At 39.2% G+C, this 23,246-nt stretch overlaps 1 protein-coding gene across 1 annotated transcript in view; it reads left to right on the forward strand.

Annotated features, from left to right (window-relative positions):
* Positions 1-23,246, forward strand: part of KLHL4 (kelch like family member 4) — a 154,398-nt gene that overhangs the window by 97,034 nt on the left and 34,118 nt on the right. The window contains exons 4-5 of the mRNA XM_056538471.1: positions 7,727-7,923; positions 21,273-21,485. Of these exons, the coding sequence (XP_056394446.1) occupies positions 7,727-7,923; positions 21,273-21,485 (410 nt within the window). The remainder of the gene's footprint in view (positions 1-7,726; positions 7,924-21,272; positions 21,486-23,246) is intronic.

Here is a 23,246-nt window from a genome sequence, read left to right on the forward strand (position 1 = left end):
TTAATGACCACGAGTGTATATTTACACTTGTCTCCCGCCATCCGATCGTCGCTTTGCTGCTCCATGCCTGAGATCCAGGCTGGAGCAACAGAGCACCGATAACACTGATCAGTGATCAGTGTCTGTAATCAAGGTATTGCATGTTATAGTCCCCTATGGGGGGGTATAACATTGCAAAAAAAAGTGTACAATTGTCAAGAAATGTGATTTAACCCCTTCCCTAATAAAAGCTTCAATTACCCCATTTTTATGATTAAAAAAAAATATTAAAATAAACATATGTGGTATCGCCGCGTGTGTAAATGTCCGAACTATAAAAATATATTGTTAATTAAACTGTATGGTCAATGGCGTACATGAAAAAATATTCCAAAGTCAAAAATTGTGTATTTTTGGTCACTTTGTATACCCTAAAAAAAATTATAAAAAGCGATCAAAAAGTCCAATCTAAACAAAAATGGTACTGATAAAAACTTCAGATCACGGCACAAAAAATTAGCCCTCACACGGCCCCGTATATGGAAAAATAAAAAGTTATAGGGGGTCAGAAGGGGACAATGTTACACATACTAATTTTGGTGTATGTAGTTATCATTTTTTTAAAGTAGTAAAATAAAATAAAACCTATATAAATTAGATATCCATGTAACCATATGGACCTACAGAATAAAGATATGGTGTCATTTTTACCGAAAAGTGTACTGTGTATAATCGGAAGCCCCCAAAAGTTACAAAACGTTTATTTTTTCAATTTTGCCCCACAAATATTTTTTTAATGGTTTTGCTGTAAATTCTGTGGTGAAATGATTGATGACATTAAATAGTACAATTGGTGGTGCAAAAAATAAGCCCTCATATGGGTCTGTAGGTGCAAAATTGAAAGCGTTATGATTTTCAGAAGGTGATGAGGAAAAAAATAAATTAAAAAACAGAAAAACCCTGCATCCTTAAAGGGGTACTTTCCTTTTGTTTTCCTTAAAGGGGTACTCTGGTACAAAAAATTTTTTTTTTAAATCAACTGGAGCCAGAAAGTTAAACAGATTTGTAAATGGCTTCTATTAAAAAATCTTAATCCTTCCAGTACTTATCAGCTGCTGCTTCCAGAGGAAGTTAAGTAGTTATTTTCTGTCTGACCAAAGTGCTCTCTGCTGACACCTCTGTCCACGTCAGGAACTGTATGGAGAAGGAGAGGTTTGCTATGAGGATTTGCTTGTACTCTAGACAGTTCCTGACACAGACAGAGGTGTCAGCAGAGAGCACTGAGGTCAGACACAAAAGAACAACTCAACTTCCTCTGTTGTATACAGCAGCTGATAAGTACCAGAAGGATTAAGATTTTTTAATAGAAGTAATTTACAAATCTGTTTAACTTTCTGGAGCCAGTTGATATGATTTCCCCCCCCCCCCCCCCACCGAACCACCCCTTTAAGGGGATGAGGGAAACAACCCTTTAAAACCCGCGCCATATATTTGCATTGGTTCCGGTTTCCAGCAGTTTTATACAGGGCTGTGGAGTCGGTAGATAAATGTTCCGACTCCACAGTTTTTTGTACTTCCGACTTCGACTCCTCTGTATTAATATGCAAATATATTTATAAACACTTACAGTTGAATCCAAGAAGCTGTTCCACCAAGTTCTTCTAAGCTCTTCTAGCAGAGAGAGGTAGTTGGGCAGAAGCTGCTGCCTTCTCCTTTTTGTGTGCTGATCTGCTGCTGAAGATAGGGCAGTGGGAGGATCCAGGAAGGGGCATTTATTATAAAATATGATTTCCCTAGTAGAATCCCATAGTCATGTTTAAAGTTTAAGCTAACAATCAGAGTTTACAAGTTTTTATAGCCTTAGCTGAATGGCAGCAGTTTTTTCCAATGGTTTACAGCTTCAGTCTTGAACTATTGACCCTCCATTCCCTTCACTTATACAAGTGTCTCTAGTCCTGCAAAAAACATATTTCCTTAATCCCTTATCAGTGAGAGGCTAAGTTACCCATGGGTTCCCTGTAACAGCAGAACACAACACTATGGAAAGTAGAAGTATTGCCGCTCCTAATTGTGCGTTGCGTGCCATATAGTGAAGCACATGAAAAGCTTCTTCACGGTCACTTAACGTGTTAGTTTTGCGGTTACGTGAGGCACTGCATGCATTGGTCTTTATTCTTACAGTAGAGAAGTCATTAATTATAACTTTTTGTGAATTGGGACATTTAAACTTTTTTTTATTCCAATCTAAATTTAGTAGGAGTCGGAGTTGGTGCATTGTTTGCCGACTCCGACTCCTTGACTCCGACTCCATAGCCCTGGTTTTATGGCACAATGGTCAGAATATTTCCTATACTGTCTTATACAGAAATATAGTAATAACAAGTAGTGTTGAGCACGAATTTTCGAAATGCTAATTTTTACCGCGAATATCGTCACGTTGAGATTTCGCGAATATTTCTAATATAGTGATATATATTCATAATGACGAATGTTTATTTTTTTAATGCAAATCTATGCGAATATTTATGCGAATATCGTCACTTCCAGACTGGACACTGACCCCTCCTTTCTTTTAGGTGAAAGATATAATTGCGCATGCGCACTATGCAGAATTTCATTACGAATTTTCGCATGGAAAGAAAAAGAGAACAAACATAGCGGATATTCGAATTTCGCGAACATAGGACGAATATTCGGCCATATATTCGCAAAAAATCGCGAAATTCGAATATGGCCCCTGCCGCTCATCACTAATAACAAGTAACTAATTCAGTGTTTCCCAACCAGGTTGCCTCCAGCTGTTGCAAAACTACAACCCCCAGCATGCCCGGACAGCCGTTGGCTGTCCGGGCATGCTGGGAATTGTAGTTTTGCAACAGCTGGAGGCACCCTGGTTGGGAAACACTGAACTCAATATTAGACATCTGCAAAGAGCAACATTGTGACTTCCCTTCTTTCTGTTAGTCGGATCTGATTTGTTATTAACCCTTTTGCTGCCGTGTTCTAATACACAGCTCGGCCTGCACCTGAGGCTGACGCACTGTAGCAAATAGCAGAATAATCACATGAACGTCCAGCTCTCCATATAAATCCAGACAAGACGAGTTCACAGACTGATCTATTTCGGAGGGTGAGGGCCCTTAATGTGCGGATATAATGGAGGAGCCTGATTATTCTCCTCACAAGTCGCTCAATGCGTCCAGATGTAGAGGCCGGGGGAACGGCGCATTCATCTGTCACTCAGCGCAGGCTCGCCGCTTCTATTCAGATTGCATCTGTGAATTAGAATGGAGACGATGGAAGGAACCTATTGACCAGAGCAGGAAGCAGCGAATGTCAGAGCGGAAAACAGGAGAGACAGAAAATCACCAGGATCTTCTGCAACAAGATAATGGAAAAAACACCAAGATTATCTACAGTATTGTGTATTCATGAGAGGGAAAGACCAGGACCTCACATCATCTTATATCTGCATCACATCTATCTGTATATCTATCTATCTATCTATCTCATATCTATCTCATATCTATCTCATATCTATCTATCTCATATCTATCTATCTATCTATCTATCTCATATCTATCTATCTCATATCTATCTATCTATCTATCTATCTCATATCTATCTGTCTATCTATCTATCTCATATCTATCTATCTATCTATCTATCCATCTCATATCTATCTCATATCTATCTATCTATCTATCTATCTCATATCTATCTCATATCTATCTATCTATCCATCTCATATCTATCTATCTATCCATCTCATATCTATCTATCTATCTATCTATCTATCTATCCATCCATCTCATATCTATCGATCTCATGTCTATCTATCTATCTATTTCATATCTATCTCATATCTATCTATCTATCTATCTATCTATCCATCTCATATCTATCTATCTATCCATCTCATATCTACCTATCCATCTATCTATCTATCTCATATCTATCTCATATCTATCTATCTATCTATCTATCTATCTATCTCATATCTATCTCATATCTATCTATCTATCTATCTATCTATCTATATATCTATCTATCTCATATCTATCTATCTCATATCTATCTCATATCTATCTATCTATCTATCCATCTCATATCTATCTATCTCATATCTATCACATATCTATCTATCTATCTATCTATCTCATATCTATCTATCTCATATCCATCTATCTCATATCTATCTATCTATCTATCTATCTATCTATCTATCTATCTATCTATCCATCCATCTCATATCTATCTATCTATCTCATATCTATCTATCTCATATCTATCTATCTCATTTTTATCTATCTATCTATCTCATATCTATCTATCGATCTCATATCTATCTATCTATCTATCTATCTATCTATCTATATCATATCTATATCACATCTATCTATCTATCTATCTATCTATCTATCTATCTATCTATCTCTCATATCTATCTATCTATCTATCTATCTATCTATATATCTCATATCTATCTATCTCATATCTATCTATCTATCTATCTATCTATCTCATATCTATCTATCTCATATCTATCTATCTCATTTTTATCTATCTATCTCATATCTATCTATCGATCTCATATCTATCTATCTATCTATATCATATCTATATCACATCTATCTATCTATCTATCTCTCATATCTATCTATCTATCTATCTATCTCATATCTATCTATCTATCTATCTGTTTCATATGTATCTATTTATATCATCTCATATCCATCCATCCATCAATCATCTTCCTCTCTTTTTTATATTTATTTATTCACTGCTTCATTAACCCCTTAAGGACGCAGGGTTTTTCAGTTTTTGCACTTTCGTTTTTTCCTCCTTCCTTTTTAAAAATCATAATCCTTTTCATTTTCCACCTAAAAATCCATATTATGGCTTATTTTTTGTGTCACCAATTCTACTTTGCAGTGACATTAGTCATTTTGCCCATAAATCCACAGCGAAACGGAAAAAAAGAATAATTGTGCTACAAAATCGAAGAAAAAATGCCATTTTGTAACTTTTGGGGGCTTCCGTTTCTACGCAGTGCATTTTTGCGCCGTGATCTGAAGTTTTTATCGGTACCATTTTTGTTTTGATCGTACTTTTTGGTCCCTTTTTTTAATGGTATAAAAAGTGACCAAAAATACGCTTATTTGGTCTTTGGAATTTTTTTGCTCGTACGCCATTGACCGTGCGGTTTAATTAATGATATATTTTATAGTTCGGACATTTACGCACCCGGCGATACCACATATGTTTATTTTTATTTACATTGTTTTATTTTTTTTATGGGAAAAGGGGGGTGATTCAAACTTTTATTATGGAAGGGGTTAAATGATCTTTATTAACACTTTTTTAAAACTTTTTTTTGCAGTGTTATAGGTCCCATAGGGACCTATAACACTGCACACACTGATAATTGTTATCCCATAGGGACCTATAACACTGCACACACTGATCATTGTTATCCCATAGGGACCTATAACACTGCACACACTGATCATTGTTATCCCATAGGGACCTATAACACTGCACACACTGATCATTGTTATCCCATAGGGACCTATAACACTGCACACACTGATCATTGTTATCCCATAGGGACCTATAACACTGCACACACTGATGATTATTATCCCATAGGGACCTATAACACTGCACACACTGATCTCTTATACTGATCATTATTATCCCATAGGGACCTATAACACTGCACACACTGATCTCTTATACTGGTCATTTTTATCCCATAGGGACCTATAACACTGCACACACTGATCATTGTTATCCCATAGGGACCTATAACACTTCACACACTGATCATTGTTATCCCATAGGGACCTATAACACTGCACACACTGATAATTGTTATCCCATAGGGACCTATAACACTGCACACACTGATCATTGTTATCCCATAGGGACCTATAACACTGCACACACTGATCATTGTTATCCCATAGGGACCTATAACACTGCACACACTGATGATTATTATCCCATAGGGACCTATAACACTACACACACTGATGATTGTTATCCCATAGGGACCTATAACACTGCACACACTGATCTCTTATACTGATCATTATTATCCCATAGGGACCTATAACACTGCACACACTGATCTCTTATACTGATCATTGTTATCCCATAGGGACCTATAACACTGCACACACTGATCTTTTACACAGATCACTGGCGTGTATTAACACGCCTGTGATCAGCATTATCGGCGCTTGACTGCTCCTGCCTGGATCTCAGGCACGGAGCAGTCATTCGCTGATCAGACACAGGTAAGGGAGGCAGGTAAGGGCCCTCCCGGTGTCCTGTAAGCTGTTCGGGATGCCGCAATTTCACCGCTGCGGTCGCTGCGGTCCCGAACAGCCCGACTGAGCAGCCGGGATAATTTCACTTTCGCTTCAGACTTGGTGGTCAGCTTTGATCGCCGCGTCTGAAGGGTTAATACAGGGCATCACCGCGATCGGTGATGTCCTTTATTAGCCATGAGTCCCGGCCGTTGATGGCCGCCGGGACTGACCCGATATGACGCGGGGTCACGCAGTCATATCGCGGGAGCCGGCAGAGGACGTAAATATATGTCTTTCGTCGTTAAAGGGTTAAGCCATTAAGAATAGTGAGTGCAGCTCTGGAGTATAATGCAGGATATAACTCAGGATCAGTACAGGATAAGTAATGTAATGTATGTACACAGTGACCTCACCAGCAGAATAGTGAGTACAGCTCTGGAGTATAATACAGGATATAAGGCTGGGTTCACACTACGTTTTCTCCCATACGGGAGCGCATACGGCAGGGGGGAGCTAAAAGCTCGCGCTCCCGTATGTCACCGTATGCGCTCCCGTATGTCACCGTATGCGCTCCCGTATGTCATTCATTTCAATGAGCCGACCGGAGTGAAACGTTCGGTCCGGTCGGCTCATTTTTGCGCCGTATGCGCTTTTACAACCGGACCTAAAACTGTGGTCAACCACGGTTTTAGGTCCGGTTGTAAAAGCGCATACGACGCAAAAATGAGCCGACCGGACCGAACGTTTCCCTCCGGTCGGCTCATTGAAATGAATGACATACGGGAGCGCATACGGTGACATACGGGAGCGCATACGGTGACATACGGGAGCGCGAGCTTTTAGCTCCCCCCTGCCGTATGCGCTCCCGTATGGGAGAAAACGTAGTGTGAACCCAGCCTAACTCAGGATCAGTAATGTAATGTATGTACACAGTGACCTCACCAGCAGAATAGTGAGTGCAGCTCTCGAGTATAATACAAGATATAACTCAGGATCAGTACAGGATAAGGAATGTAATGTATGTACACAGTGACCTCACCAGCAGAATAGTGAGTGCAGCTCTAGAGTATAATACAGGATATAACTCAGGATCAGTACAGGATAAGTAATGTAATGTATGTACACAGTGACCTCACCAGCAGAATAGTGAGTGCAGCTCTGGAGTATAATACAGGATATAACTCAGGATCAGTACAGAATAAGTAATGTAATGTATGTACACAGTGACCTCACCAGCAGAATAGTGAGTACAGCTCTGGAGTATAATACAGGATATAACTCAGGATCAGTACAGAATAAGTAATGTAATGTATGTACACAGTGACCTCACCAGCAGAATAGTGAGTACAGCTCTGGAATATAATACAGGATATAACTCAATATTATAATTCTGATTACATTTTCAGTTTTTTTTATTTATTTTTCAGGTATTTTAGAACTGAAGGAAGATACCATAGAGAGTCTTCTGGCTGCCGCTTGTCTTCTTCAGCTTTCCCAAGTTATAGAAGTTTGCTGCACCTTTCTTATGAAGCAGCTTCACCCTTCAAACTGTCTGGGGATTCGGTCATTTGGGGACGCACAAGGCTGCGTGGAGCTCCTGCGGGTCGCTCACAGCTACACTATGGTAAGAATACTGGAAGAACTGTCACAAAGGAACAGAATTCAGCTGTGTTCAGTAATGTGCAGTAGGGGTTGTAGCGACTGCTATATCCTGCATAGGGACTAAGATAACTCTTATTGGCATTAAAAGCGCATCCACTATGGTAATGTTCTTGTTAACCCTTCCTCATCTGTTCCTAGATAACTAAGTATTAGGGCAATGTCCATGACCTAAATGAGACATCTGTATGAGGGCGGGTAAATCTGGGGGTAACACCTGTGCCCCGGCCAGGTTAAAGAAGCACTCCAGGTTTTTTGCTCTTATTATGCGCACTCACATCACTAGTCCTACAGCACCATCTGTTTTATTCCAGCATGGCTGCATCCATGCATTTCACTACTGTAACTGAGTCATGTGGTCACCAGCCTGACCCACAGAAAATGAGTGCTTAATGTATCAGAGGAAGTGGTCAGTCCTGGGTCAGCTGACTTCCTGCAAACTACAGGATGACATCATCACTTATCAAAATTCTCCTAGCAGCTTCCATATCGCTCCTTCTTCATCTGTATACTGCTGCTGCTATCTGTATGGAATCAGTATATATAGTAGGTATACCCCTCCCCTCCAGCTCTATCTGTATACTGCTTCTACTATCTGTATGGAATCAGGATGTATAGTAGGTATACCCCTCCCCTCCCCTCCCGCTCTATCTGTATACTGCTGCTGCTATCTGTATGGGATCATGATATGTAGTAGTTATACCCCTCCCCTCCAGCTCTATCTGTATACTGCTGCTATCTGTATTGAATCAGTATAATTATAGTAGTTATACCCCTCCCCTCCAGCTCTATCTGTATACTGCTACTATCTCTATGGGATCTGGCTATATAGTAGTTATACACCTCTCCTCCAGCTCTATCTGTATACTGCTGCTATCTCTATGGGATCAGGATATAAAGTAGTTATACACCTCCCCTCCAGCTCTATCTGTATACTGCTGCTACTATCTGTATGGAATCAGGATATATAGTAGTTATACCCCTCCTCTCCAGCTCTGTCTGTATACTGCTGCTATCTCTATGGGATCAGTATATATAGTAGGTATACCCCTCCAGCTCTATCTGTATACTGCTTCTACTATCTGTATGGAATCAGGATGTATAGTAGGTATACCCCTCCCGCTCTGTCTGTATACTGCTGCTGCTATCTGTATGGGATCATGATATGTAGTAGTTATACCCCTCCCCTCCAGCTCTATCTGTATACTGCTGCTATCTGTATTGAATCAGTATATATATAGTAGTTATACCCCTCCCCTGAGGCTCTATCTGTATACTGCTACTATCTCTATGGGATCTGGCTATATAGTAGTTATACACCTCTCCTCCAGCTCTATCTGTATACTGCTGCTATCTCTATGGGATCAGGATATAAAGTAGGTATACACCTCCCCTCCAGCTCTATCTGTATACTGCTGCTACTATCTGTATGGAATCAGGATATATAGTAGTTATACCCCTCCTCTCCAGCTCTGTCTGTATACTGCTGCTATCTCTATGGGATCAGGATATATAGTAGTTATACACCTCTCCTCCAGCTCTATCTGTATACTGCTGCTCTCTATGAGATTAGGATATATAGTATTTATACAACTTCCTCCAGCTCTATCTGTATATTGTTGCTACTATCTCTATGGGATCAGTATACAGTGATCCCTCAACATACGATGGTAATTCGTTCCAAACGACCCATCGTTTGTCGAATCCATCGTATGTTGAGGGATCCGTGCAATGTAAAGTACAGGAAGCTGTACTTACCTGTCCCCGCCGCTCCCCACCAGGTCCTCACCGCTCCCAATGCTGTCCCAGGGGCTCCCGATGCTGTCCCGCTGCTCCGGGTCCACTTTGCGATCCTCCGGTGTCTTGCGCATCTTCTCCAGGGTCCGGGCCTCGCTTTCCGGTGACGTTATTACGCTGCTGCGCCGGCGCGGCGTGCGTAGTGACGTAATAACGATGCCGGAAAGCGAGGCCCGGACCCCTGGAGAAGATGCGCAAGACACCGGAGGATCGCAAAGTGGACCCGGAGCAGCGGGAATAGGTAAGTGAACCTGCTGAGGCACATTACACTGCTATCCGACAGCAGCTTACGCATTTTGCGCTGTCGGATAGCAGTTAATGCGATGGCCCCGACATATAAAAGCATCGTATGTCGATTTTATCATATGTCGGGGCCATTGTAGGTCGGGGGGTTACTGTATATAGTAGTTATACACCTCCCCTCCAGCTCTATACTGCTGCTATCTCTATGGGATCAGTATATATAGTAGTTATACCCCTCCTCTCCAGCTCTATACTGCTGCTATCTCTATGTGATTAGGATATATAGGATATATTGTTGCCCCCTGTACATTTGTGTACAATGTTTTGTGGGGTAGAGATGTTCTGCATGCATTACTTTTCTGTAACACAATAAGATTGTATGCTGTGGTAAGTATTTTCCCCTGGGAATTATATTGGTGACATAGTGTGTGGTATACAGTTGTATAGGTTTTTTTTTTTGTTTTACTTGTTTATGTTACAGTTTTTACATAGTTTAACATATTAACAAAAAGAAAAAAAATTAAAAACATAAAAGTTTAAAATGTATGCAAATGGATACAAACATATACCACAAACCAAAACGTATGCAACTATGAGCCAGATTGGTCTTGTTTTGGTACATCCGTTTGTTATTTAGATGTAAACCTATCCTTAAAGGGGTACTCCAGTGGAACTGGTGCCAGAAAGTTAAACAGATTTATAAATTACTTCTATTAAAATATCTTAAAGCTTCCAGTACTTATCAGCTGCTGTGTGCTCCACAGGAAGTTGTGTAGTTCTTTCCAGTCTGACCACAGTGCTCTCTCCTGCCACCTCTGTGTGCAGGAGAGGTTTACTATGGTGATTTGCTCCTACTCTGGAGAGTTCCTAAAATGGACAGAGGTGTCAGCAGAGAGTGGTCACACAGAAAGGAAATTCCAAAAGAAAAGATCTTCCTGTGGAGCATACAGCAGCTGATAAGTACTGGAAGAATTAAGATTTTTATATAGCAGTAATTTACAAATCTGTTAAACTTTCTGGCACCAGTTGATTTAAAAAAAATAAAAATAAAAAAAATAAAAATTCCAGTAGAGTACCCCTTTATGGTTATTTCCCCAACTAGACAGACCAGAAAGTGTAAAGTGAAAATTTTTAAGTGTCATGAATCTCATCTTCCCCCATAATGGTGTCCACAGAGGAGCATGCTGGGAGATGTGGTGTCCGTGTCACTGCTTTCCATATGCTCTAATCTAGTGTTTCCCAACCAGGGAGCCTCCAGCTGTTGCAAAACTACAACTCTCAGCATGCCCGGACAGCTGACGGCTATCCGGCATGCTGGCAGATGTAGTTTTGCAACAGCTGGAGGCACCCTAATCGAGAAAAACTGACCTAATCTGACAGCAAACATGGCCACCACTTCCTGTCCTCGATGTTGACCCCATTATTCAAGCAGAAAGTCAAATCCTTTGGGAGAGAATATAAATAGTCCCTTTTATCAGACAGAGAGGGAGACAGGAAGCATCAACAGAGCATCACATCCTCCAGTGCAGAGCATCGCATCCTCCAGTGCAGAGCATCACATCCTCCAGTGCAGAGCATTGCATCCTCCAGTGCAGAGCATCGCATCCTCCAGTGCAGAGCATCGCATCCTCCAGTGCAGAGCATCGCATCCTCCAGTGCAGAGCATCGCATCCTCCAGTGCAGAGCATCACTCCTCACATTGGATTTTGGTGTAACCGCCGGTCAAATATTAGAAAAGTCACAATAATAATAGGTATAAAGGAGACCAGGGGTATATCAACCTGCAGTCCTATGTAACACCACAGATAACACAGTGATATCTCTCTGAGTACAGATAATACAGTAGATGTGACCTGCAGTCCTATGTAACACCACAGATAACACAGTGATAACTCTCTGAGTACAGATGATGTAGTAGATGTGACCTGCAGTCCTATGTAACACCACAGATAACACAGTGATAACTCTCTGAGTACAGATAATGTATAGATGTGACCTGCAGTCCTATGTAACACCACAGATAACACAGTGATAACTCTCTGAGTACAGATAATATAGTAGATGTGACCTGCAGTCCTATGTAACACCACAGATAACACAGTGATAACTCTCTGAGTACAGATAATATAGTAGATGTGACCTGCAGTCCTATGTAACACCACAGATAAAACAGTGATAACTCTCTGAGTACAGATAATGTAGTAGATGTGACCTGCAGTCCTATGTAACACCACAGATAACACAGTGATATCTCTCTGAGTGCAGATAATGTATAGATGTGACTTGCAGTCCTATGTAACACCACAGATAACACAGTGATAACTCTCTGAGTACAGATAATTTATAGATGTGACCTGCAGTCCTATGTAACACCACAGATAACACAGTGATAACTCTCTGAGTACAGATAATGTAGTAGATGTGACCTGCAGTCCTATGTAACACCACAGATAACAGTGATAACTCTCTGAGTACAGATAATGTATAGATGTGACCTGCAGTCCTGTGTAACACCACAGATAACACAGTGATAACTCTCTGAGTACAGATAATGTATAGATGTGACCTGCAGTCCTATGTAACACCACAGATAACACAGTGATAACTCTCTGAGTACAGATAATGTATAGATGTGACCTGCAGTCCTATGTAACACCACAGATAACACAGTGATAACTCTCTGAGTACAGATAATGTATAGATGTGACCTGCAGTCCTATGTAACACCACAGATAACACAGTGATAACTCTCTGAGTACAGATAATATAGTAGATGTGACCTGCAGTCCTATGTAACACCACAGATAACACAGTGATAACTCTCTGAGTACAGATAATGTATAGATGTAACCTGCAGTCCTATGTAACACCACAGATAACACAGTGATAACTCTCTGAGTACAGATAATGTAGTAGATGTGACCTGCAGTCCTATGTAACACCACAGATAACACAGTGATAACTCTCTGAGTACAGATAATGTAGTAGATGTGACCTGCAGTCCTATGTAACACCACAGATAACACTGTGATAACTCTCTGAGTACAGATAATGTATAGATGTGACCTGCAGTCCTATGTAACACCACAGATAACACAGTGATAACTCTCTGAGTACAGATAATGTAGTAGATGTGACCTGCAGTCCTATGTAACACCACAGATAACAGTGATAACTCTCTGAGTACATATAATGTATAGATGTGACCTGCAGTCCTATGTAACACCACAGATAACACAATGATAACTCTCTGAGTACAGATAATGTATAGATGTGACCTGCAGTCCTATGTAACACTATACATAACATAGTGATAACTCTCTGAGTACAGATAATGTATAGATGTGACCTGCAGTCCTATGTAACACCACAGATAACAGTGATAACTCTCTGAGTACAGTTAATGTAGTGGATGTGACCTGCAGTCCTATGTAACACCACAGATAACACAGTGATAACTCTCTGAGTACAGATAATGTATAGATGTGACCTGCAGTCCTATGTAACACCACAGATAACACAGTGATAACTCTCTGAGTACAGATAATGTAGTAGATGTGACCTGCAGTCCTATGTAACACCACAGATAACACTGTGATAACTCTCTGAGTACAGATAATGTATAGATGTGACCTGCAGTCCTATGTAACACCACAGATAACACAGTGATAACTCTCTGAGTACAGACAATGTAGTAGATGTGACCTGCAGTCCTATGTAACACCACAGATAACACAGTGATAACTCTCTGAGTACAGATAATGTAGTAGATGTGACCTGCAGTCCTATGTAACACCACAGATAACACAGTGATAACTCTCTGAGTACAGATAATGTAGTAGATGTGACCTGCAGTCCTATGTAACACCACAGATAACACTGTGATAACTCTCTGAGTACAGATAATGTATAGATGTGACCTGCAGTCCTATGTAACACCACAGATAACAGTGAAAACTCTCTGAGTACAGATAATGTATAGATGTGACCTGCAGTCCTATGTAACACCACAGATAACAGTGATAACTCTCTGAGTACAGATAATGTAGTGGATGTGACCTGCAGTCCTATGTAACACCACAGATAACACAGTGATAACTCTCTGAGTACAGATAATGTATAGATGTGACCTGCAGTCCTATGTAACACCACAGATAACACAGTGATAACTCTCTGAGTACAGATAATGTATAGATGTGACCGGCAGTCCTATGTAACACCACAGATAACACAGTGATAACTCTCTGAGTACAGATAATGTAGTAGATGTGACCTGCAGTCCTATGTAACACCACAGATAACACAGTGATAACTCTCTGAGTACAGATAATGTATAGATGTGACCTGCAATCCTATGTAACACCACAGATAACACAGTGATAACTCTCTGAGTACAGATAATGTAGTAGATGTGACCTGCAGTCCTATGTAACACCACAGATAACACAGTGATATCTCTCTGAGTACAGATAATGTAGTAGATGTGACCTGCAGTCCTATGTAACACCACAGGTAACAGTGATAACTCTCTGAATACAGATAATGTATAGATGTGACCTGCAGTCCTATGTAACACCACAGATAACACTGTGATAACTCTCTGAGTACAGATAATGTATAGATGTGACCTGCAGTCCTATGTAACACCACAGATAACACAGTGATAACTCTCTGAGTACAGATAATGTATAGATGTGACCTGCAGTCCTATGTAACACCACAGATAACACAGTGATAACTCTCTGAGTACAGATAATGTATAGATGTGACCTGCAGTCCTATGTAACACCACAGATAACACAGTGATAACTCTCTGAGTACAGATAATGTAGTAGATGTGACCTGCAGTCCTATGTAACACCACAGATAACACTGTGATAACTCTCTGAGTACAGATAATTGAGTAGATGTCACCTGCAGTCCCATGTAACACCATAGTTAACAAATAGGCCTCATAAAACTTCTTTCTCATCTTCTAGATATGAAACTGAGAAACTTTGTTTCCATTTCCTGAAATGTCAGACGGATGATCTGTGAGCGTTAAATACCACAATGACATTTAGGAAATTACACGAGGCGCAGAGCGGCGATTCCGTGTTTATCGCGAACAGGATTCTGTTTAATATCATCCCTTAATATTTCTGACTAATAATAAAAATACGGTGTAGAAAACATCATGGGAGATTCCATTTTCTGACAGCAGTCAGCTCTTAAAGGGGTACTCCACCTCCAGATATCTTATCCCGGGGGTCCCGCTGCTGGGGACCCCTGCGATCTCAGCTGCTGCACCCCAGAATTCCGATGCACGCAGCGAACTTTGCTCTGTGCCAGATGACTGGCGATGCGGGGCGGAGGCTTGTGATGCCACGGCCACGCCCCTCTCGTGATGCCACAGCCACGCCCCCTCAATGCAAGTTGTGGGAGAGGGCGTGGCCATGACGTCATGAGCTACTAGTGCTCCGGCCCTGCATCCGATGCTCTAAACAAACGCTGGGTGTAGCAGGGAGACCCCCCCCCCCCCGATCATACATATTACCCCCTAAGATGTCTAGGAGCGGAGTACCCCTTTAAAGAAACACTCAGCTTATATAGTGCAGCATAGGCTACTATGAGAGAATAATGTAGAGGGTCTTGTGTATACCTTGTGCTCACTTGTTTTAGCTGATGTGGCAGGCATGGGATTTTCAGTCATAGCCATTGTAATTCTATAACTGACATGAATTCCTAATTCTGCCTACCTTTTCCATGAATCCCCGCTCTTTGCAGAGAGAGGGGGTGGAGTCAGATAACTGCACCTGGTAATTAGGCTGCTGGTGCTGGAGTAAAGCCGGATGAACTCATTAGAATCGTTAATAGGTTGAAGTGTGTTCACATTTTGGGCAGTTATGATGTTTTCTCATTCAATTTGCATTTTCAGAGAAAAATTAAAGGCCATGCCATTAAAGGGGTACTCAAGATGTCTGATTGCGGGTGTCCCGCCACTGGGGACCCCTGCAATCTAGCATGCAGCACCCACCTGTGAGCACTTCAGGAAGCGATGGAGGCTCCAAGTCTTATGCCTCCCGACCACAGGGACGGAGTATCGTGATGTTACGACTCCGCCCTCGTGTGATGTCATGCCCCGCCCCCTCAATGCAAGTCTATGGGAGGGGGCGTGACGGCCGTGGTCGGGAGGCATAAAACTTGAAGCCTCCATCGCTTCCTGCAGTGCTCACAGGTGGGTGCGGCATGCTAGATTGCGCATAAGATGTCTTGGGCCCGGAGTACCCCTTTAAACCTTATTTAACCTGTAACCACAATTAAGGTGCTTTATGAATATTTGAAGTCTTTGTACTTTGTTCATGTATTGAGTTTTTGAGTTTTTACTGCATTTTAGCGGTTTGTGCGGGGATTTTCCAAAATCATAATTTTTGCCGCAATATTGGAAAAATCTAAGCAAAAAAAAAAAATATTGCAATGTGTGAACAGAGCCTCAGGGGATATGTACAATGTAACTACTGTATATCCTGAACACATAGATAGCAGCAGCAGTATACAGATAGAGCTGGAGGGGAGGTGTATAACTACAATATATCCTTATCCCATACAGATAGCATCAGTATATAGATAGAGCTGGAGGGGAGGTGTATAACTACAATATATCCTTATCCCATACAGATAGCAGCAGTATATAGAAAGAGCTGGAGGGGAGGTGTATAACTACAATATATCCTTATCTCATACAGATAGCAGCAGTATATAGATAGAGCTGGAGGGGATGTGTATAACTACAATATATCCTTATCCCATACAGATAGCAGCAGTATACAGGTAGAACTGGAGGGAAGGTGTATAACTACAATATATCCTTATCCCATACAGATAGCAGCAGTATACAGATAGAACTGGAGGGAAGGTGTATAACTACTATATATCCTGATCCCATAGCGATAGCAGCAGCAGTATACATATAGAGCTGGAGGGGAGGTGTATAACTACTATATATTCTGATCCCGTAGCGATAACAGCAGCAGTATACAAATAGAGCTGGAGGGGAGGTGTATAACTACTATATATCCTGAACCTGTAGCGATAACAGCAGCAGTATACAGATAGAGCTGGAGGGGAGGTGTATAACTACTATATATCCTGAACCTGTAGCGATAACAGCAGCAGTAAACAGATAGAGCTGGAGGGGAGGTGTATAACTACTATATATCCTGAACCTGTAGCGATAACAGCAGTATACAGATAGAGCTGGAGGGGAGGTGTATAACTACTATATATCCTGAACCTGTAGCGATAACAGCAGCAGTATACAGATAGAGCTGGAGGGGAGGTGTATAACTACTATATATCCTGAACCTGTAGCGATAACAGCAGCAGTGTACAAATAGAGGTGAAGGGAAGGGGTATAACTAAGGATATAAGTGATTTTTTGTGGGTCATACTGGTGATCACATGTAACAGTAATAAAGCACATACAGCTGTGCTGGAATAAAACAGATTGCGCTGTAGGACTAGTGATGGTGTGTACATGATATGGTCAAAAATTAAAAACCCTGGAGTGCTTCTTTAAGATTGGTGAGTGATCTAAATAGATGAATAAAATATTGTAAAGATGCAGAACTTTGCATTGTGCAATAATAAAGCTTTATATGAGACTATGTAGTCTTTATCTTATTCCCAGGGGCCTGTGTGGATGACTAAAATACTGTATAGGTGAACATCAGTTACTAGCAACGCTGTATAATAAGAACAACACAATATTATCATCACATTTCCTTTTTATCATTGGAATTATTACATTCCACAAACTACATTCATTGATCTGTACAGTTGAGCTCGAAATAAGAAGAATTCATCATTCTGAATACAACAAAGACTCTGTAAAGTGACTGAAGTGATGCAGGAATAGGGACAATGTAGCGGTATTAGGGGAATATAGAGGCAGTGGCTGTGAAAAGGATTTCTCCATGTTCAGGTTTGTGAAGTAGAGGATAAACCACAGGCGACTGTCAGAGAATCACAAAGACGTCATCCATACTGCGTGTCCTGTGCTGGGACATTAACTGAGGCTTGTACGGCGCATATAGGGCAGCACATGGGGGATTTATCATGTAAAACCTAGATAATAGGAAAAGATTGAAACAGTTACCGTTACACCTGTCACTTATAAATCTCTTTAATGCTGTAATATTCTAAGCCAGTTGTGGACTAGGGACCCAATCACAGGATCCAACAGATGGGGGAGGGAGTGAAGGTAGCCGGTGCCGGGAGCCATTTGAAATGGAGTTCTTGGCATCACACATAGTTAATATCTTCTTCCTTGCATAGATTTAAAGAGTACCTCTCATGATCTTGATAACTGTTATTATCCTCCCAGGTCACTGCCGCCATCATGATAAACCACCCTCTGCCTTTGTTTTCATTATTTTTTAGTTTTCTACCTTGATATTGCTCTGTATTTTCTGCTCAGTCTCAGTCATATTTACAGACTGGGAAGGGGCGTTCCCCAGCAGGCGTGACATCATCTGAAGCCATACAGGGGAGAACTTCCTCCCTTACTCTGCTACACACAGCCCAAAGCAGTGCAGTGTGAGATGAGCTATGATTGGCTAAGGCTGCACACACCCCCACAGCATTTCCTGATTTTGGACTTCTACCAGGCCAGCAGGAGTCCAAAGTCTGTGCAAGAGATGGGGGGAAATGTGCTCTGGAAAAGTAGGGAGACACCTAGTGGCAGCTTTTTTACATACAAATAAGACATAGAAAACTTCATTTTTTTAAACAAAGTACATTAGAAAGATTTTTTTTATTTACCATAAGGAGTCCAATAGCAATAATGAGTTTTAATGATAGTGCCCACTTAAGACACATTTACTTGTAATGTACATATGTATCCCTACGCATCTCTAGTGTCACCATGTGCTCCATGTACTCATGTTTCAAGTTGAAAATCATTTTAAAGGGGTTATCCAGAAAAAAAAACTATTTTATATATCAACTGGCTCCAGAAAGTTAAACAGATTTGCAAATTACTTCTATTAAAAAATCTTAATCCTTTCAGTACTTATGAGCTTCTGAAGTTAAGGTTGTTATTTTCTGTCTAAGTGCTTTCTGATGACATGTGTCTTGGGAACCGCCCAGTTTAGAAGCAAATCCCCATAGCAAACCTCTTCTAAAGTGGGCGGTTCCCGAGGCACATGTCATCAGAGAGCACTTAGATAGAAAATAACAACCTTAACTTCAGAAGCTCATAAGTACTGAAATGATTAAGATTTTTTAATAGAAGTAATTTACAAATCTGTTTTAAAAAAATCTGTTTAAAAAAAAGTTTTTTCCTGGATAACCCCTTTAAGCCATAGTTTTAATATGGGAGTGAAAAGTCACATTAAACATTTATTGCCCATACATACAAGAAAATAACTATAATACTGCACCATATGTACAAGAATATAACTACTATAAAACTGAAAAAAGTAACTACTATAATACTGCCCCTATGTAAAAGACTATAACTACTATAACACTGCCTCCTATATACAAGAATATAACTACTATAATACTGCTCCTATATACAAGAATATAACTACTATAATACTGCTCCTATATAAAAGAATATAACTACTATAATACTGCTCCTATATAAAAGAATATAACTACTATAATACTGCTCCTATATACAAGAATATAACTACTATAATACTGCCTCCTATATACAAGAATATAACTACTATAATACTGCTCCTATATACAAGAATATAACTACTATAATACTGCTCCTATATAAAAGAATATAACTACTATAATACTGCTCCTATATACAAGAATATAACTACTATAATACTGCTGCTATATACAATAATATAACTACTATAATACTGCTCCTATATACAAGAATATAACTACTATAATACTGCTCCTATATACAAGAATATAACTACTATAATACTGCTCTTATATACAAGAATATAACTACTATAATACTGCCCCCTATATACAAGAATATAACTACTATAATACTGCTCCTATATACAAGAATATAACTACTATAAAACTGCTCCTATATACAAGAATATAACTACTATAATACTTTTTCTATATACAAGAATATGACTACTATAATACTGCTCCTATATACAAGAATATAACTACTATAATACTGCTCCTATATAAAAGAATATAACTACTATAATACTGCTCCTATATACAAGAATATAACTACTATAATACTGCTCCTATATACAAGAATATAACTACTATAAAACTGCTCCTATATACAAGAATATAACTACAGAATACAAGAATATAACTACAAGAATATAACTACAGAATATACTACAGGCTTCCACTGTGATCTCCGTGTAAGCCCCGCCCCCCAGTGCAGCCATAGCCAATAGCCTGCAGCATCTTGCTGCAGGCATCCAATGAGCTGCTGGCTGCCCTCCCCTTCCTTTCCTATAGAGCTGTAGTCGGCAGGATGGTAATGGAGGACATTCTGTCCCCCCTGAAGGTATATAAAGAACTGTACAGTACTGTATGCGATGTCACACATCACATACAATACATAGACACACTATACACCCCATACATCAATGTTTCCCTATCAGTGTGCCTCCAGCTGTTGCAAAACTATAACTCTCAGCATGCCCAGACAGTCAATGGCTGTACATGCATGCTGGGAGTTGTAGTTGTGCAACAGCTGGAGGCACCCTGGTTTGTTAAACACTCCCCATACACTCCACATACAATGGTCATCCCAGAACCAATTAGCAGTTTCCCATAGAGATATGTATTCAACATACAATGGTTCCGAGGCCCCAGAACCAATTACCATTTTTACATAGACATATGTACTCGACATATGATGATTTCAACATATGATGGTTCTCCTGGAACTAATTAATATCATATGTTGAGGGACCACTGTATATAATTTTTAGTTTCTGCAGGTTCCCAAATCAAATAGTAAAAAAAAATCAACTACTTCTGATTGTCAGTTTGGTCGCATATGAAAGTCATCTCGTATATATTTATATATATATATATATATATATATATATATATATATATATATATATATCATATATTTTTTTTTATGAAAACATTTCAGATAATTGTTTTATTTGATGTTTTCCATTTAAATTAAATCTACTCTCATTTTTCAGTCTAGTAAAGCTCAGAATTTATACTGACACACTGGGAGCTGTAAGCAGTCGTGATCCAGCTGTGCCGATACTTAAATCTCATTTTTATTTTATGAACCTCTATGATATTTTATTTTATTTCAAGGAACATTTTATTGAAGTCATCCGTAATCAGGAATTCCTCCTCCTGCCTGCGAATGAAATCGCCAAACTGCTGTCGAGTGATGATATCAACGTCCCAGACGAGGAGACCATTTTCCAAGCATTAATGCAGTGGGTAAAACATGACATACAGATGCGGCAGAGGGACCTGGGAATGCTCCTCTCCTATATCAGGCTACCACTACTCCCTCCACAGGTAAGTGGTTAAAAAAAAATCCTACAAGAAAGAATACTTGATCCCTCCAGGATTATGCATTTTCATAAATTGCCCTCTATGTAAAAGACAAAAAAAGAAAAATTTGTTCTAGAATAATACCGCTCCATACATACAAGAATATAACTACTATAATACTGCTCCTATATACAAGAATATAACCACTTTAATACTGCTCCTATATACAAGAATATAACTACTATAATACTGCCTCCTATATATACAAGAATATAACTACTATAATACTGCTCCTATATACAAGAACATAACTACTATAATACTGCCTCCTATATACAAGAATATAACTACTATAATACTGCCCCTATATACAAGAATATAACTACTATAATACTGTCTCCTATATACAAGAATATAACTACTATAATACTGCTCCTATATACAAGAATATAACTACTATAATACTGCTCCTATATACAAGAATATAACTACTATAATACTGCTCCTATATACAAGAATATAACTACTATAATACTGCTCCTATATACAAGAATATAGCTACTATAATACTGCTCCTATATACAAGAATATAACTACTATAATACTGCCCCTATACACAAGAATATAACTACTATAATACTGCTCCTATATACAAGAATATAACTACTATAATACTGCTCCTATATACAAGAATATAACTACTATAATACTGCTCCTATATACAAGAATATAACTACTATAATACTGCTCCTATATGCAAGAATATAACTACTATAATACTGCTCCTATATACAAGAATATAACTACTATAATACTGCTCCTATATACAAGAATATAACTACTATAATACTGCCTCCTATATACAAGAATATAACTACTATAATACTGCTCCTATATACAAGAATATAACTACTATAATACTGCTCCTATACATAAGAATAAAACTACTATAATACTGCTCCTATATACAAGAATATAAATACTATAATACTGCCTCCTATGTAATAGAATATAACTACTATAATACTGCTCCTATATATACAAGAATATAACTACTATAATACTGCTCCTATACACAAGAATATAACTACTATAATACAGACTCCTATATACAAGAATATAACTACTATAATACTGCTCCTATATACAAGAATATAACTACTATAATTCATCCTATATACAAGAATATAACTACTATAATACTGCTCCTATATACAGGAATATAACTACTATAATACTACCTCCTATATACAAGAATATAACTACTATAATACTGCTCCTATATACAAGAATATAACTACTATAATACTTCTTCTATATACAAGAATATAACTACTATAATACTGCTCCTATATACAAGAATATAACTACTATAATACTGCTCCTATATACAAGAATATAACTACTATAATACTGCCTCCTATATACAAGAATATAACTACTATAATACTGCTCCTATATACAAGAATATAACTACTATAATACTGCTCCTATATACAAGAATATAACTACTATAATACTGCCCCCTATATACAAGAATATAACTACTATAATACTGTTCTGATATTGCTCGGTATCAGGTTAATTTCGGTCACATATGACACATCCCCAGTGTGCACTTCGCTCCTCTATATATAACACGTCGCGCGCTCATCTGTCGCCCTTAGAAGTGATTTGTGTTTCTTCCTTCTAGTTCCAAACAATCCTCGTCCAGTAAACATTAGATCCCTGTATCCGTCCTTTGCTGATATAATCCTCTTGCCTCATCCCTCACCTGTAATTAGT

The sequence above is a fragment of the Hyla sarda genome, chromosome 9 (genome assembly GCF_029499605.1).
Source record: "Hyla sarda isolate aHylSar1 chromosome 9, aHylSar1.hap1, whole genome shotgun sequence".
Classification (NCBI taxonomy): domain Eukaryota; kingdom Metazoa; phylum Chordata; class Amphibia; order Anura; family Hylidae; genus Hyla; species Hyla sarda.